The sequence below is a fragment of the Fringilla coelebs genome (genome assembly GCF_963513975.1).
Source record: "Fringilla coelebs genome assembly, chromosome: 1".
Taxonomy (NCBI): Eukaryota; Metazoa; Chordata; class Aves; order Passeriformes; family Fringillidae; genus Fringilla; species Fringilla coelebs.
The window spans coordinates 152,852,510-152,869,882 of NC_140028.1; the positions used below are offsets into that span (position 1 = coordinate 152,852,510).

At 55.0% G+C, this 17,373-nt stretch overlaps 1 protein-coding gene across 1 annotated transcript; it reads left to right on the plus strand.

Moving 5' to 3' along the window:
• The first annotated feature begins 1,488 nt into the window (after nucleotides 1-1,488).
• ELP6 (elongator acetyltransferase complex subunit 6) lies at nucleotides 1,489-17,259 on the plus strand. Its single transcript, XM_084221570.1, has 7 exons — nucleotides 1,489-1,561; nucleotides 5,440-5,518; nucleotides 7,409-7,479; nucleotides 12,639-12,766; nucleotides 13,559-13,751; nucleotides 15,197-15,343; nucleotides 15,871-17,259. Exons 1-7 carry the CDS (start codon nucleotides 1,508-1,510, stop codon nucleotides 15,997-15,999), a joined length of 801 nt encoding a protein of 266 aa, XP_084077696.1. The 5' UTR covers nucleotides 1,489-1,507; the 3' UTR covers nucleotides 16,000-17,259.
• Nucleotides 17,260-17,373: the final 114 nt, after the last annotated feature.

Consider the following 17,373-nt stretch of genomic DNA (forward strand, 5'->3'; position numbering starts at 1 on the left):
GGGATGAGGATCCAGCCCCATTAATTATGATGGGATGAGGATTCAGCCCCATGAATTAATAATGGGATGGGGATCCAGCCCCATTAATTATGATGGGATGGGGATCCAGCCCCACTAATTATGATGGGATGGGGATCCAGCCCCATTAATTATGATGGGATGAGGATTCAGCCCCATGAATTAATAATGGGATGGGGATCCAGCCCCATTAATTATGATGGGATGAGGATCCAGCCCCATTAATTATGATGGGATGAGGATCCAGCCCCATTAATTATGATGGGATGAGGATCCAGCCCCACAAATTAATGATGGGATGAGGATCCAGCCCCATGAATTAATAATGGGATGGGGATCCAGTCCCATTTAGCACTTTAATTAATCACACAGGTGAGGATCCAGCTGCTTTAATTGACGGTGGGACGCCGGCCCAGCCCCGTTAATTGCCGATCCACCCCGCTAATTGCCGATCCAGCCCGTTAATTGCCGATCCACCCCGCTAATTAGCAATCCACCCTGTCAATTAGCGATCCACCCCGTCAATTAGCGATCCACTCCGTTCATTAGCGGTCCACCCCGTTAACTGCCAATCCACCCCGCTAATTAGCGATCCACCCTGTTAATTGCCGATCCACTCCGTCAATTAGCGATCCACCCCGCTAATTGCCGATCCACCCAGTTAATTAGCGATCCACCCCCCTAATTAGCGATCCACCCTGTTAATTGCTGATCCACCCCGTTAACTGACAATCCCCCTGTTAACTGCCGATCCCCCGTTAATTAGCGATCCACTGTTAATTGCTGATCCACCCCATCAATTGCCGATCCACCCCGTTAATTAGCGATCCACCCCGTTAATTAGCGATCCACCCCGTTAATTAGGGATCCACCCCGTCAATTGCCGATCCCCCCGTTAATTGCCGATCCCCCCGTTAATTAGCGATCCACCCCGCTAATTGCCGATCCACCCCGCTAATTGCCGATCCCCCCCGTTAATTGCCGATCCACCCCGTTAATTGCCGATCCACCCGTTAATTAGCGATCCCCCCGTTAATTGCCGACCCACCCCGTTAATTGCCGATCCCCCCGTTAATTGCCGATCCCCCCCGTTATTAGCGATCCCCCCCGTTAATTGCCGATCCCCCCCGTTAATTAGCGATCCCCCGTTAATTGCCGACCCACCCCGTTAATTGCCGATCTCCCCCGTTAATTGCCGATCCCCCCGTTAATTAGCGATCCCCCCGTTAATTAGCGATCCCCCCGTTAATTGCCGATCCCCCCCGTTAATTAGCGATCTCCCCGTTAATTGCCGATCCCCCCCGTTAATTGCCGATCCACCCCGTTAATTAGCGATCCCCCGCGTTAATTAGCGATCCCCCCGTTAATTGCGGCGCACGCGGGTCCCCGGCGGCTCCGGCCCCACCCCGCCAGCAGGGGGCGCCCCCGCCCTGCGCATGCGCAGCCCCGCGGCGCTTCCCGCGCTGCGCGGTCCCTCAGCGCCGCCGCCATGTTCGCGGAGCTGAACGAACTGCTCGGGGCCTCCCCGGAGCGCCCGGACGCGGTGAGAGGACGCTGAGAGGGCGGGAGGGACGGGCCGGGGCCGCCGGGAGCGGCAGGGCACGCTGGGAGGGGCATGGCCTCCGCAGACGGAGGCGGCGGCTGCGGCCGGTGCCAGAGCCGAGCCGCCTTCGGCCCTTCCATCTCCCGTTCCCGGCTCTCCGCCGCCCCTCACGGCTCCGGCTCCGACTGAGAAGCGGCCGAGCTCTGTTCCCGCGGTGTGTCCGTGCGTCCCTGTTCCCGTGCGGGGAATAAACACAGAACTGGGCGTTAAACCCGCTGGCGGGCACTGCTCCGGACCGGGGAGCTGTTCTAGAGATACTTGTCGTTTAGGGCACTGAATTAATTAATGTAGCTTTTGCAAGGAGGTTTTGTGTTAATGAAGTCATGCAGGAACTAAACACCCTCCCTGTCTGTGAGAGCTGTGCAGGTAAAATGTCAGTCATGGAATCCCAGAGTGGTTTGGGCTGGAAGGAGCCTCAAAGCCCATCCAGTCCCACCTCCTGCCCTGTGCAGGAACATTTTCCTGCATCCCAGGCTGCTCCAAGCCCCGTCCAGCCTGGCCTAGGACACTTCAGGAATCCAGGGGCAGCCACAGCTGCCCTGGGAATTCCATCCCAGCCCCTCCCCACCCTCCCAGCCAGGAATTCCCAATTTCCAATCTCCCATCCATCCCTGCCCTCAGCAGTGGGAGCCATTCCCTGTGTCCTGTCCCTCCATCCCTTGTCCCCAGTCCCTCTCCAGCTCTCCTGGAGCCCCTTCAGGCCCTGCAAGGGGCTCTGAGCTCTCCTCTCCAGGGGAACATTCCCAGCTCTCCAGCCTGGTTCCAGCCCTCTCTTCCGGACTCACTCCAGCAGCTCCACATCCTTGTGCTGTTGGATCTCAAGACTTTGCACAAGTCCAGGCAGATGATCCAAAAGAATTTTGCCTCTTTTGTACTCCAAACAAGAGACTTGGGCTGAGATGTTGACCCTGTTTTCCATCCATCCCTCCATCCCCCAGCCTTTGCTGATTCTGGGGGTTGTCTTGACCCAGGGGCAACACCTTGCACTTGGCCTTGTTGAATCTCAGGAGGTTCCCATGGATCCACTCCATCAACATCTCCAGGTCCCTCTGGGTGCCCCATCCCTTCCCTCTGGCGTGTGACCACACCACCAGCTCGGTGTCATCAGTAATTATTAACAAATTATCCGTGTGCTGCATGTTACTCTATGTTTTTCCTGACAGTTATGAGCTTAGATGATAAAAGCAAGTTTGGAGTTATAATTAATTTTATAAGTCTTGAGTTTACCCTTTTGTGTCCAGTTTCCCACCTTGCCCTACTACCAGCTTGTGATGGGAATAGGGGAGGTTTCTCCTTGATCTGGAAGGTACTTCTGAGGTCATTCCTTGTCAGACTGGCTGGAGTGGGGCAGTGCTGGTCTGATGGGGAATCAGTACTGAGGGGAGGTTGGGATGGTGCCCTTGAGGCTCAGAGCTGATCTGCTGGAGGTGTTGGCTGAGGCTGGGTGGTAGTAAAGGATAGTCTGAGTGTGCCCTGTGGTCCCTGTGGGTTGGTGTTGGGTTTTTAATGCACGTGAAACACTAAGGGAGAAGTGCTTGCTGGAGTTTGTGCTCTAAGGTGTGGAGAGGACCCTTTGGTGGTGGAGCTGTGGCATGAGCGGGAATGCGGGCATCCACGAGCTTGGTTCTGGTGCAAGGAGCTCACCGTCATGTGGGCAGGAAATTCCACAGAGCAAAACCCCAAGATTTGGCCTCGAGATCCTGGGTTTGGACTTGGCAGCCGGAGCAGGAGCTGACCGAGGCTTTGTGTGAGGATTCCCTTGGATTGGGTTGGCCCTTCCCATCCCATCCCACAACGCAGGTTCCTCTCTCTCCGGGTGTCACACCAGGGTGGCTGCCTGCCCATCAGCGGTGTTCCCAGTGCTGGAGTGGGGAATGACCTCCTGCAGTCCTCACGGGATTAAATCTGCTTTACTCTGCTGGTAAATGATGAGTAGGTGTGTGTGCAGGTCCCCTCAGTGTCAGCAATCCCTGTGCAGTGTCCCTGCAGTGTGCCGGCATACCCAGCCGGGTCCCGCTGTGTAACAGTGTCAGCCCTCTGCTGGCCTGGCCTTCCCGGCGCTGCCATCCCGATTTCCACAGCTCCACAGCCGGGCCCTGCCGCTTCCCGAGCTGACAGGTGCTGTCCCCGCAGGGCTGCTGGGGGCAGGGAGCTGCTGCCAGCGTGGCTGTGTCTGTGGGTGTGCCTGCTGTGTCACGGGGGCCTTGTGACACCCACTGCTGCCCCGCCAAGGGATTTGGGCAGTTCCTAACAAGTAGCTGCAGACTCTCTCTCATAACCTGCTGGTGTTGAGCACGCGAGGGCAGAGCATGGGCAGAACAGGCTGGGGTTCATGGGAAGATGCTGCAGGAAGGCTTTGCCTTTGGAATGGTGCTATGTGCTTGGAGTGGCAAGCCCCACGGTGCCAGCACAGCCCGTGGGAGCCACCTGGCAGGGAGGGCACACAGGGAGCGCTCAGCCTGCTCTCCCCGGGCCTCTGGTGGGAAGGGGATGGAGTTGCAGAAGATAAACCCCTGAATGTCTGGGTTTGTGCTCTTTGAGTACAGGTCTCCTGCACTGAGGGCATGTCTTGGGGCGGTGTCCCTGTCACTGCAGTGGCCTTTGAGGCATAACCCTTTTTTTGGGGCAAGAGCTCTCACTCTGGCTGAGGGAAAGCAACTTCCCTGCCCTCTGCTCTGCATTCCCTGCAGTCATGTTCAATGTTTGCTGTTCCATTCGCTCTGCTTTAAGCTTTAGGCACCGGGGAGTTAGTTCTGATGGATGGCTTGGGAATTGCCTGTGTGGAGATGGCTCGTTGCTGTGAAAGGCTTTTTCTGTTCCTGGGAGTAGAAAAGCCTCCCACTTTGATAAGTTCTTTGTGTTTCCAAGCAGCTCATCTATGATTTGTATTGATTAAAGAAACATCCTGCCTAAGATTTTAATGGAAACAAACACCTTGATGAAGCTGGGGCTGATAATGAGTGTGCACTAATGAACAGAATTAATTTCCTGCCTGATCAAAACAAGGTTTATACCTTGTGCTGAGAGCTCTGCTGCACTACAGAATTTTGGTGACGAGGTTTTCTACCCTGAAGGTGGCATGTTGGAAGTAAACCTGGAGAGGAGGACAGGGAGGACTGTTTGGGCACGGGAGGAACAGCAGCTCCAGGGGTGCTGACATTTGAAACACACTGGCAGTGCTGGCAGTGGCAGGGGGAGAATGGGCTGGGAATAGAGTGAGTGAGTGAGTGAGTGAGTGAGTGAGTGAGTGAGTGGCTGTTGTTCCCCTGCCACTGGGAGAAGAAAGATGGCAGTGAATTGGAGGAGAGGGGCACAAGGCTGGGAGGTGGAAACTGCCCAGAACCCCCTTGGTGGTGTCCAGCACCAGAGGCTCTGTGTGGTGGCCCTGGGAGGTCCATGCTGCACGTCCAGGGGAGGGTTGGCACCCGCTGGGCGCAGATGTGGGGGTCCAGCTGGGCTCACATTGAGCAGAAGGGTTTTTAGCTGGTGGACACGTGGTAACACTGGGCATGTGGGGACGTGGTTCAGTGGTGAGCTTGGCAGTGCTGGGCTAATGGTTGAGCTGGGTTAATGGTTGGACTTGGTGGGCTCACAGGGCTTTTCAAGCCTTAGCTATGCTGTGGTTCTGATGCCTCCCCCTGGGCTGTGTCTGGAGGAAGTGCTGGCTTCCCTTTGTAAACAGGCAGCTGGAACTCTGCTTGTCCACTTCTTCCTCTGAGTAGCACCTGCAGAATTCCTGCAGCTCGAGCCAACGTCTTGTCTACCAAAAGCAGTTTGTGCCCTCACCTTACTCTGTTATTTTGCTTCTTCTTTTCCAGGGTAAATTCACTCTGCTGCGAGACACCCGGACAGATGGCAGCTTCCTGGTGCACCACTTCCTCTCCTTCTACCTCAGAGGTGGGTCAGCAGCAGCGCTCTCTGAGGCAGGGACGCCTTGGAGGTTCCCTCGGGGTTGCTCCGTGAGCAGAGGGCAGTTCTACAGAGTGTGAGTTATCCCCAGATAAACACAAAGTTTTGGGCTTAGGATTTATGGGTCCTAGTCCTGACTCGTTCTTGGGACTCCTCTGTACCCTTGGATACATCCCATAATTCTGCATCTTGTTTCATCATGGATTGTGGCAATGGCTGTAAATCACACAGGCTCTGACAGAGAGGTGTTCACTGCAATTCTCTCACTGCTTCCATTTTTATGATGTAATTACACATATCAGGACCAATTAACAGCAGATAAGCTCAGAGTGAGTCAAGAAACAAACAGAGCCTGGCAAGCTGTCTAATTACTTTTCTGGGAGCAGTTTCTCCTGTGAGTAACCTCCTGGCCCCTGCAGAGCAGGTACTGGACTCAGGGACTCCTCCAGCTATCTGCTGGCACAGCCACCAGCCCAGCAGCTTTGGTACTGTCAGGCCTGAAAGGGAGCTCAGAGTGCTGGCCAGGGCATGGGATGAGGACATTGTGCCCCCAGAACTGCCACTGCCTCAACTGGGGCTTCACCCTGCTTTGAAATATTTTGTACTTAATGGAACAGAGGGAAACTGAAGGAAATCCCATGGGAAGTGGGTTGGTAGCAGTGTGAATGGTTCAGAGAGACCTGCCAGGCACAGCCTTGAGCTCTGCTGATGTCCTGCCCCCCAGCAGTGCCCTGGGAATTGGGGCTGCGGGGCAGCAGTGCCCTGGGAATTGGGGCTGCGGGGCAGCAGTGCCCTGGGAATTGGTGCTGCGGGGCAGCAGTGCCCTGGGAATTGGTGCTGCGGGGCAGCAGTGCCCTGGGAATTGGGGCTGCCGTGCAGCAGTGCCCTGGGAATTGGGGCTGCCGTGCAGCAGTGCCCTGGGAATTGGTGCTGCGGGGCAGCAATGCCCTGGGAATTGGGGCTGCCATGCAGCAATGCCCTGGGAATTGGGGCTGCCATGCAGCAGTGCCCTGGGAATTGGTGCTGCCGTGCAGCAGTGCCCTGGGAATTGATGCTGCCGTGCAGCAGTGCCCTGGGAGTTGGGGCTGCCGTGCAGCAGTGCCCTGGGAATTGGGGCTGCAGGGCAGCAGTGCCCTGGGAGTCGCTGTCCAGAGCTGCCTGTGTGCCTGGGAAAAGCCTCCTATCCCTGGTGGGTGGGCAGCCCTGTGGGATGTTAATGTGTCTCAGGACAGCTGTGCTGGCTGTCACCTGCCCCTCTCCAGCCCAGGACTTGGGTGCAGTTATTCCCTGTCTGCAGCACCCCCATGTTGTCCACTTGGTGCCCAAAACCTTTGGGAAATGTGAAGGTTCATCTGGGGCCATTGACTTGTTCTACTTGAAATCCATGTTCAACAAACATGGTTATGTTCATACCCAAACTGTGTTCCAAAATCACTTTTTATTTAGGTGTCTGACACAATTCCCTGTTCTGTGTTTTTCCAGTCAAGGTCACTTGCCCTGTGAGAGCCAAAATGGGAATTTTTGGCATGTCTGTGGTTTCAGTAGTTCAGTGTCACAGCTGGCCGTTGGCCTCCTTAGTGTCACACCATCAAACAGGGTTAGGAGGTCCCAGGCTGGCCTGGCATGAGGCAAAAAAGGGGTCTTACACTTCTTAAAGTCATCTTTTTCCTTCTTTTCCTCTCTTTTTAAACTAATGTTTCCACTAATGCAGATATCCTCTAGAAGGGTGAAAATTGAAAGCAAAGGAAGGTTTGTCTAGACCTGAATCACTTCAAGGTCCTTCCAGACAGATCTGTGGCCTGGCTGCAGTGATTTATGAGCTTTGATAATATCAGCTGCAAAGTGGAACTGCTAATGTATGCTTTTGTCCCTCCCCAGCTGGCTGCAAGGTTTGCTTTGTGGCCCTGCTCCAGTCCTTCAGCCACTACAGCATCGTGGCACAGAAGCTGGTGAGTCTCTTGGCACAGATTCATTATTATGGGTCCAGGTAGTTTCTATTGGGTGGGAAGGAATGGGGAACAGGAACTGTGTGTGAGCACATGTTTCCAGGTCTTGATGGGGACAGTCAGGATTGGTGCTCCTATGATGGGGATAAAGAGCACTTTGGGGCAAAAACCTGGCTCTGCCCTGCCAAGAGCTGGACAGCTGCTTGCTTTGTGCTTGGAAATGTTTGCTGGGGATCACTGCTCCCCAGACTGGTAGATGGAGGTTCCTTAATCCCCTGGGGAGGAAAATACTGTGGTGTCAGTGTTCCCAGGACCCCTGCACCCCTGCAGGAGCTCCTGAGGTGACTTTGTGCCCTGTCCTCTGGTTTCTGTTGGGATGGAGGGCTGAGTCACAAGGGCACCTGTGTGCCTCTGGGCTGAGCCATCCCTTTGAGCTCTCTGAAGAGCCACAGGTAAGTTCCTAGGGATTTCCTTCGCATGCTGAGTTGGACAAGGATTATGTGTTCCCTGAAATGAGGAACAGGGACAAAGCAGGCATGGTAATTCTGTGTGTCAGCACATTGTCTGAGCTCCAAACTGCTTCACTCAGCTCTTTGTACAACAATCCAAGGTGAAATGCTCCAGGTGGGAAGTGCAGGTGACCTTCCAGGGCTGAAGGGATGAGGGCTTGCACTGCTCCTCCCTCTGGTTCTGCTGTGAATCCCACCACCACTGCTGCTCATAAACTCCCAGGTGCTGAGGAGCCAGGTACTTTTTTGCCCACTGTAAACATGGGGCTGCTAAACAACTGTATTTTATTTACTGCTCAGTTTTTACCTTTGGAAAGGAGATCAGCGTCCCGGGGTACGTGCAGTGGGCTGAGCTAACACGGTGTTTCCCCCGGATCTGTAACTCAAGGTGTGATTCCCCTGCCGAGCTGATCCCCCTGGCTGAGCAAACCACCCCCTCCAGTACAGAGCTGTCCTGGCCTTTGTGGTGCAGAGAGGAGGAAATCGTGGGGGGAACTTGATGAGTGGGGCAGGAAATGGGGCACAGCAGCCGCTGTGGGGAGGAAATCCAGCAGTTAAATACGGGATCCCTGCCTGCTCCTGAAGTCAGGGTGTTTCCTAATGCTGCGATTTCCCTACACTTAATGGGAGCTGCTGACATCTCCCTGGCTGGGAGGCTGAGGAGGGAGAGAACAGGAGGATTAGCTGGAGCACGTGCGTGCGATGCAAATGGGGGCGATTTGCTGTCTGATACTCGAACAAAAGGTGGCTGCCACAAAGGAGGTGATAAGCATAGCTCAGAGAAGCGCTGAGCTGCTTTCAGCTCTGAGTCACTCTTGCCTTGCAGCTTCATAGGTGCCCCTGTGGTCCTTGCTGTGAATTCCTCCCAAGCTCTGAGGAGCTGGAGGTCGCAACATCAGTTATTTATATCCAAGTTTCCATCACATCTTCCCTTTGCTCTAATCCTTCTTTGCACAGATGAACACGTCAGGCTCAGAAAAGGTGGTTCTCGGCAGGGTAGTTTCACTCTTAAATTTGCTTAAGAACTCGCTGCTGTAAATCTTTACTGGAGAGCACTAATGGTGTGGCCACAGGCGCAGGGCAGTGCCCATCCCCTGTGCTGGCACTGCTGAGGCACCTCCAGTCCTGGGAGCAGTTTTGTGATCCCCAGGTACAGGACAGAGCATGTCCAGGGAAGGGAATGGAGATGGGGAAGACGCTGGAGCAGCCGGGGCAGTTGAGGGAGGTGGGAAAGGGGCTCAGCCTGGAAAAGAAGAGGCTCAGGGGGGACCTTGTGGCTCTGCACAGCTTCTGACAGGAGGGGGCAGTCGGAGGGATCGGGATTGGGCTCTGCTCCCAGGGAACAGGGACCTCAAGGGTTGCCAGGGGAGGTTCAGGTTGGATATTGGGAAAATTCCTTCTCCAAAAGGGTGGTCCGGCCCTGGCACTGCTGCACAGGGCAGTGCTGGAGTCCCCACTGGTGAAGGGATTTAAAAACCCTGTGGATGTGGCACTTGGGGACATGGGTTGGTAGGGGCCTTAGCAGTGCTGGGGGAATGGCTGGACTGGATGGATTCAGGGGGCTTTTCCAGTCTCCGTGATTCTGTGACTGTGCTTATGCCCTTAGGAAAGCCTGTACTTGGAAGAGCTTCAGAACTGAGCAATGCCCCAGTTTCTGTTGGGAGCAGGGTAGTCCCAGCCCCAGGAGGAGGCTCCTGGAGCCAGGGTGGATTGTACAGTGACACTTGTAGCACTGGTGTGTGGTGATAAAGTGAATATTTATACGCAGCTGAAGTGATGCTTCCAGGGACTTGCTGCTTTCCCAGTGTACCAAGTGTTACAAGTCCCAAACCACTTCCTTATGTGTTAGCTAAGTGCAGGGATGTATCTTTACTTGCAGGAAAAACCTTCCCTGGCTTTTTTTGTGCCTGTGTCCTCTTTCCCTGAGGACCCACACTTCATTTTAAGGCACTGTCAATGTTATTGGCCCTGACCTTGCAGAGAACACGCAGGGCTATATCAGGACAAACAGCAGCAGGGCACCCTGCCAGGTTGGTGTTCCCACCCTCACTTGTACAAAGTTTGTTTTGTTTTACAGGAAAACCAGATTTGTCCCCATTTGATGCCCATCTCCTGTCCCCTGCTCCGAGCTCACAGCTTGGAGGACGTGGTGTGGCCTGATCGCTGATGGCCCCACTTTGTCCCACAGCTGTGTTTGCTGATGAGCTCATTCCCCCTGCTTTGCACACTCCATTCCTTCTGTCCCTCAGACATTTTGCTTTCCCGTATGGAATGGTCAGTGGTGAGCAGCAGCTCTGCTCTGAGGGGCTGTCACTGCTGGCAGCCCGGGGGGCACCATGCTCCAGCAGCTCCCCAGAGGGACAGGAGCAGCTGAGCTGCTGCTGCAGGAGCATTCCAGAGCTGGGTCGATGGCTGGCAGCATGCCAGAGATAATGTCCTGTGCTCTAGGGTAATGGAGCAGGATGCTGGCTCACAGTGAAAGGTTTCAGGCTGTTTGGGTGCTGGGCACTGCCGTGGCTCTGCTCTGATATCACTCCTGGCTCTGCACTCAGGAAGGTGCCACTGGCCATTTTGAACACTTACCCACTTTCCCAAGCTGTCTGATGCTTCCTGTGCTACTTCCTGTGCTGCTTCCACTGGGTGGGCTGCCAGCAAGGAGACAGGCAGAGGTTTGCTGTGGCAGGTGACTGCAGTGGGTGAGTTCTCTGGAACCTGTTCCCCTGCTGGAAAATGAAGCTGGACTTGCTGGGTCCATGGCATGGCACTGAGGGGGCTGAATCCTTGGTCTGACACACAGGCACCCTGTCCCTGGCCGCTGTGGCCCTTCTCTGTCACCCAGGCAGGCCCTGATGTCACAGCACTGAGTTCCCTTCTGAAGGGGGGAGCACTTTTCTTGCAGATCTGAGGTACAGAGACTTTGTGTGTGCAGGAAGAAATGACTGAAGCAAAGGTAAAATCAGTTGCTGAATTATTGATATTAATAGTGAATTTAGTCACAGCATTTCAGCAGGTTCCCAGTCCTATGGGCTGCAGAAACCCCTGAGGGAATGGGGTATGTGAGGGAATGTGATGCTGCTGTGTAGCCCAGCCCTTCTTTATGGCATGGCAGGTATTTATTTGCTGGCTGTTCCCTGCTCCTCACCTGCCACATAAAGGTGCTTCTGTCCTTGGCTAGGAAGTTTTCCGTCGTGTGTGCTCAGAATTGCCCAATGATGCTGCTATTTCTGAAGCTGTTACTGAGGGGTAGTGCCCAAAAAAATCTATTGCTTGATAGGGGGAGTCTGAAGAGGGAGTGAGCATTCAGGCATACGTTCCTGCCCAGCTGAGTAGAAGGAAAATAGAGGAAGCATTCTTCTCAGGCAGCAGGATTCCCAGGGTCGGGAGTCCAAGCAGCTTCCATTTAAAGCAGGGAGCAGATGCCAGCAGATGGAGTTCAGTCAGGCCTCAGATTATTCTTAATATCCATGTTACAAAGTGATATAGTGCTGCAGAATTGAGCCTGGGAAGATAATAATGGAATAGTTTGGGTTGGAAGACACCTGGAAAGGTCACCTAGTCCATCCTCCAGAAAATAATTGTACCGCACATGGTCATGGAATCAGCGAGGTTGGAAAGCCCTCAAGGATCATTGTGTTCATTTGTCCCCCAAGGACTGCCAAGGCCACCTCTAACCCAAGTGCCGCATCTGCAAGGCTTTAAATGCCCCCAGGGATGGTGACTCCTCTACTGCCCTGGGCAGCCCCTTCCAATGCCTGACCACCCTTTTTGAGAATTGACTGTGGAGAGTGAGAGGGTCCCCTCAGAGCCTCCTCTTGTCCAGGCTGAGCCCCCCCAGCTCCTTCAGCCCTTGACAGGCCTTGGAGCAACCTGGTCCAGTGGAAGGTGTCCCTGCAGGGGGATGGAACTGGATGGCCTTTAAACATCCCTCCAACCCAAACCTTTCTAGAATTGTGTGATCTCCAGCTGGAGTCTTCTCCATGTCTGCTGCAGCTGTGGGATGTCTCCGTTGGAGCTGGCTGTTCCCAGCATTGGCCTCACCACCAGGGCTGTGAGCCAGCTGAGTTTGAGTCTGAGCCGCAGCCCCAGGCGTTGTCATGGTCCTCCTCCTCCTAGTGGAGTCAGGGCTGCTTCCCATGCGAGCCCTGGCTGCTCTCTCCAGGTGTTGTGCAAGTGTTGGGATGCCAAGCCCACGGCGCTCTCTGGATCCAGGCCGTGCCAGGCTCAGCTGCGTGGGCTGTGCCAGGAGCCCTCATTGCCACAGCCATGATCTGGAGATAGTGAAAAACAAAAGCTTTCACCTCCCAGGGAGGGAGGTGAAGGAATTGCTCACAGCAGGCCCTTGGAGAACCCTGGCCCATTCTCTCCCTGCCTCTGCACACCAATTTGGCTTCCCAGAAGGAATCCCAGGATGTTTGAGCCCCCAAATCACAGTGTGTTTTTGTTATCTCCTGGCAAAGTACAGAAGAGTGAATATGCCACCAGTGACTGTAACAGAAGTGCCCATTTCATCCCTGAAGCACTGACTTTATCAGTATATTTAGATAAGATTTGATTCAAACAAGAATGAAAATTTGGCTGTTGACCCATGTGGTTCTGTGTGCACCGTTTTCCATAAGTGTTCACTCTGAAACCTAAATGTTTTCCTCTCTCCAGGGAGTCAGTCTGGCAGCTGCCAAGGAGCGGGGACAGCTTGTCTTCCTGGAGGGCCTCAAGTCCTGCCTTGACCTCCTGTTTGGGGAGGAGGAACAGCCAGCACAGCCCAGTCCTCTGCAGTTTCTGAGGTGAGCCTGAGCATGGAGTGTTCCCCCTCACATCTGCTGCCACCAAGGGCACCACCCGGGGTCCCGGAGTGGCTCCCGCTGCCCTTTGTGCTCCTCTCCAAGGCCCAAGGACTCAGCTGGACACCAAGGGAAGGGAAACACCAGCGTTGTGCACATCCCCCTAAGTGTCCTGGCCTGTCCCTCACTGCTGCTCGGGGGGAATCCTGTTCCCCTTCCCAGAATTTTAGGGGAACTTCCACCCCCAGCCTCATTGCCGAGCATGTCACAGGTCTAGAAGAACATTTATTTCAGCACTCCACAGGTTTGTGTCAAATGAAACCCCAGCCAAGTGGTTTTATTCCCTTCTTTCATTATTTTGAGTTTTATTCTTATCCAAGAGAGCGGTGCTGCTTTATCTGTGCTGGTTTTGGGTTTATTCCCATGTCATTTTCTCCACATTCCCTGGAAGGTCAGCAAAGGCCAAATACTTCCCCAGCAGTGTCCAAGGCCATGTTGGACTGGCCTTGGAGCAACCTGGGATAGTGGAAGGTGTCCATGCCATGGCAGAGAGGTGGCACTGGATGGGCTTTTAGTTTCCTTCCCACCCAAACCATTCCACGATCCCTGCAGCGGGGCAGGAGGGTTTCACCACACGCAGGTATAAAGGAGCAGGGGCTGAAGGGCAGTGAGGAGGTGGCTGTCACAGCAGTAGGGACAGCAGGGAGGGGGCAGGCTGGTGATCCCCACTCTGGGTCAGTGGGTGAGGAGGGGGCACACAGTGTCAAGCCCTGACACCTCCTTCGTGTCTTGCAGCGGGAGCAGCCGTGACCTGCGAGCCTTGTTTGACTTTGTCCGGGCGTCCCTGAGTGCCACTGGTGGTGATTCCTGGAAGGGCCCCGTGCTGCTGGTGGATGACCTGAGTGTCCTGCTGAGCCTGGGGGCTGCTCCAGTGGCCGTGCTGGACTTCATCCACTACTGCCGTGTGTGTGTGTGCTGCCAGCTGAAGGTACTGCTGCCCCTGGGCTCTGGCTGGGCACAGGGCCTCCAGAGCAAAGCCTGGCTTCATCTTTCCATCTGACCATGCTGAGGTTTTTGAAAGGCTGTGGCTGTCCAAGGAGTTCAGATCACTGCTCTGGGGCCACTCTTGGGAGTTGTGTGGGTCCCTGAGTACCTGTGCAGGCTCCCGTTCAGCTGGATGCCTGGGAGATGCTGCCCAGAGAAGGGTTCTGTGTGTCTCTGATGTATGAACAGGGATTTGAGATGTAAAATGGTGGTTTTTGGAGCTCCTGGCACTCCAGAGATCCTGACTCACACCCCTGTGTGGGAGGGCAGGGGTGGAAATGGGTCATGCGAGGGGCTGGTGAGTCTCACAGAGGACAGAAATGAAGGGTCCCTTCACAGGCACACCAGCCCCTACTCCCACCACCGTCCAGTGTGGCTGGTCCCCAAGGTGGGGTCATGATCTACAGAGATCTCCCAGCGATGTGGGGACTCCTGGGAGCACCACAGCCAAAAGTGCTCAGAGTCACATCCAAGCTGGGCCATCACAGGCAGCTCCTCTCCCTGGGCACTTCCCTGCAGGAGTGAGGAATGAGCCAGTGGTGTTGGGTGCTGTCACCCTGCACTTCACACGGCGCAGGGTGTTGGGCTGTATGTGCTGACAGGAATGATCTGCTTGCAGAGAATATTTACCTCCAAAGAGCTAAAAAAGATGATAAACCACGCTAACACTTTGCTATTTCTGTCTGAGGTGTTCTGAAGCCTTAAAGTACATTTTAATTGATTGAGAATTCGTGTTATTTTAAGTCACTGGTGACTTGCATGGGCTGAGGCAGAGTCTCTTGGGGTGGATGTTAATAGAGTCAGTGTGTTGTGGAGGTGTTTGCTCCCTGTCAGAGCTGTGAGGGTGTGAGCATTGCTGCAGCCCTTTGGCCACCTCTTTATTTACCTGCTCTGAATTCAGTCAGTGCCATCTGCCCAGCCTGACAGACTGGTTCAGCCACTGTCTCCTCTCAAAGGCTGGAGGTATTTTTAGATTGCGTGTTACATATATGTGTGTGTGTGCACAATGTACAGTGAGCTCTTCAGTGTTTGTATGTCACAGAATGGCCTGTGTTGGAAGGGACTATAAAGGTCACGTGTGCTGTGGGCAGGGACACCTCTGGTTTGGGCCCAGAGCTGGAGGCAGCTCTGCAGGGGGATTCTCATCTGGGTGGGGCAGAGGGGCAGAATCCCCCCTCCTCTGCTGCTCACACTGAGGTATGGGGGGATTCTGGCTGGGCTGTGTCCATCCTCTCCATCAGCAGCTGCTGGTTATTTTCCCAGTGGAATTCAGACCAAGCTGGAGCTTAGATGGGGTGTTTGTAAAAGCTCCTGTTGCCACCTTCCCATCCTTCCCCTAAAGGGTTAGGCCAAGCCAGGGGCTCATCCTGCCTGCTGCTCCTGTTCCAGGGGAACATCGTGGTGCTGGTTCACAGCAACGAGGATTCGGAAGATGAGGAGAATGAACTGGTTGTGAACTCCCTGTGTCATCACAGCGACCTCATCCTGTGGGCAGAGGGGCTGGCCACTGGCTTCTGCAAGGATGTTCACGGGCAGGTGAGGCACAGCAGAGAGTGGACAGCTGGCACGTGTCCCTGTCACCTACAGCACCACATGCCCTGGGGTTGTGGGAGACAGCCCAGGCTGCAGTGTGGTTAAGGGTAATCCCATGGGCACCAGGATCTGCTGGAGCACCCAGCTATCATTGCTTCTGCAGGAATATTCAGGGACATCTGGGACCTCCAGTGCCACCTGGGACTCCCCACCTCCAGAAGCTTTCCAGGGTTTATACAGCAGCTGCAGTGCAGGCTTCTCCCACCCCGGGATGAGGGAAAACTTTCCTGGGAAGTTTCCCCAAACAGGGGAAACAGTGTCTGAGCCTGCCCTGTGGTGGTCTCTGCAGGGCTGGGAGGGTGCTGACATTTGTGTGATCCCTCATCAGGGGCTGCCACCAAAGGCACAGGGACAGGCAGCTGCTGATGGATTATTTGTCAGTGACCCCCCTTCCCTGCAGGCCAGCATGGGGGGGCGAGGCTGCTCTGGGCACCCAAAGGGACAATGTTCCTATTCCTTTCCCTTTGCAGATTAAGATAATCAAGAGATTGTCCTTGCGGCAGGCGGCGGAGCAGGATCTGGTCCAGATCTACCAGTACAAGATCCAGGACAGGAACGTCACCTTTTTTGCACGGGGGCTGTCAGCTGCAGTCCTGTGACACTGTAGAGCCTGGGAGTGTCAGTCCCTGCCTCTGCAAAAGCACCACCAGCCCCTCTCAGGAGCAGCACAGCAAACTGACCCAGGAGGGAAGCTCAGACACACCTGGAAGTGGTGCCAACGTGGGATCAGCCTGCCTGGGGCCTGCTGCATCCCTTTGTCCTCCCACCCCGTTCCCAACACACTCAGGCCAAGAAAGGGAGCAAGAACTTGCAAGAATGGCCCTTGGAGCATGTAAATACAGGCAGGGGGTGCCCTGCGGGCTGGGTGTGCCTTGCCTCACCTCTTCCGGTGTGCTGGGCACAGCACAGCGGTGCCAGGCACTGCAGGAGGGAGCACCCCCTCCCTCCTGCTGGCACGGGAGGAGATGACACACAGCGGGTGGAGCAGGGATGGTCCTGGAGCCTGGCGCAATCCTCTCCTTGCTCCCAGCTCTGGCTGGCAGAGGTTTGGCCATCTGCCAGCTTCCCTGCAGTTGGTAAATCCACAGCTCCGTGTACAGCCCTCACCTGGCCGTGCTGGGACCTGGCACCCTAGCTTTATCCCCTGCGGCTTCCCAAGCTCATCCTGGGCTTTGTGGTTGGATAAACCCCTCTGGGAGCCTGTCTCAGCCACTGCTTCCTTATCCCAAACCCTGACTAGCAGTTATACGACCTGCCTGTGCTGAAGCAGGTTTTTTAATTAATAATCTGTAATTTTAGTGAGATAAGGGTACAGTGGTTAAGTAACCGCGGATCTTTGGGTGGGAACTGCTCCTTGGCAGGGAGCAGGAATGGGCATCTCCCAAGCCTGGGTGAGGACAGGGCTTTCCCCATGGCCACAGGGGCAATCCTGGGAGCAGAGCTCAGGCCTGGAGGTCTCCTCGTAGCTGCTCCTGCTGAGATAGCCCATTTTGCCTGGGGGATAAAAACATCCTGCGCACTTGTGAGAGTCCAGAGCAATCTGCCAGGTACTTGCAGCTCCAGAGCTGGGATAGCAACTCTGGCAGTGGGACACATTCCTGATTTTCCACGTAGACTTGGTGACCTATCCCTTGCTGGTTTGGGAACATGCCCTGTGCCTTAGAGTTTTGGGAGCCCTGGCAAGCTCAGGGCTGTGGCTGCTGATCAGTGGCCACCCAGGGAAGCCAGGCAGGCTCCAGGGATTGTGGCAAAGCCACAAGGAGGGACGGGAGTCAGGCAATCTATGTGCTATAGGATCACTCATCCCTGGTGTCCCCTGGGTCTCTCCATGCTCTGCTGTGGAAGTGGCAGTGCCCAGTGCCACTGCTGCTGTCCCAGTGTGCTGGCAGTGCCCAGGGTCAGTGCACTGTCACAATCTGCAAAGGGAGGATGAGAGGACCAGTAGCTGCTGGCACTGCAGCAGCCTAAAGTGC

What these genes read in the sequence shown, in the direction of transcription:
- ELP6 (XM_084221570.1), top strand. Translation starts at nt 1,508, where the DNA reads ATGTTCGCGGAGCTGAACGAACTGCTCGGGGCCTCCCCGGAGCGCCCG. An exon ending in CCTCTCCTTCTACCTCAGAG is followed by an intron (nt 5,519 to 7,408) that starts GTGGGTCAGCAG and finishes GTCCCTCCCCAG; the next exon opens with CTGGCTGCAAGGTTTGCTTT. An exon ending in AGTCCTCTGCAGTTTCTGAG is followed by an intron (nt 12,767 to 13,558) that starts GTGAGCCTGAGC and finishes CGTGTCTTGCAG; the next exon opens with CGGGAGCAGCCGTGACCTGC.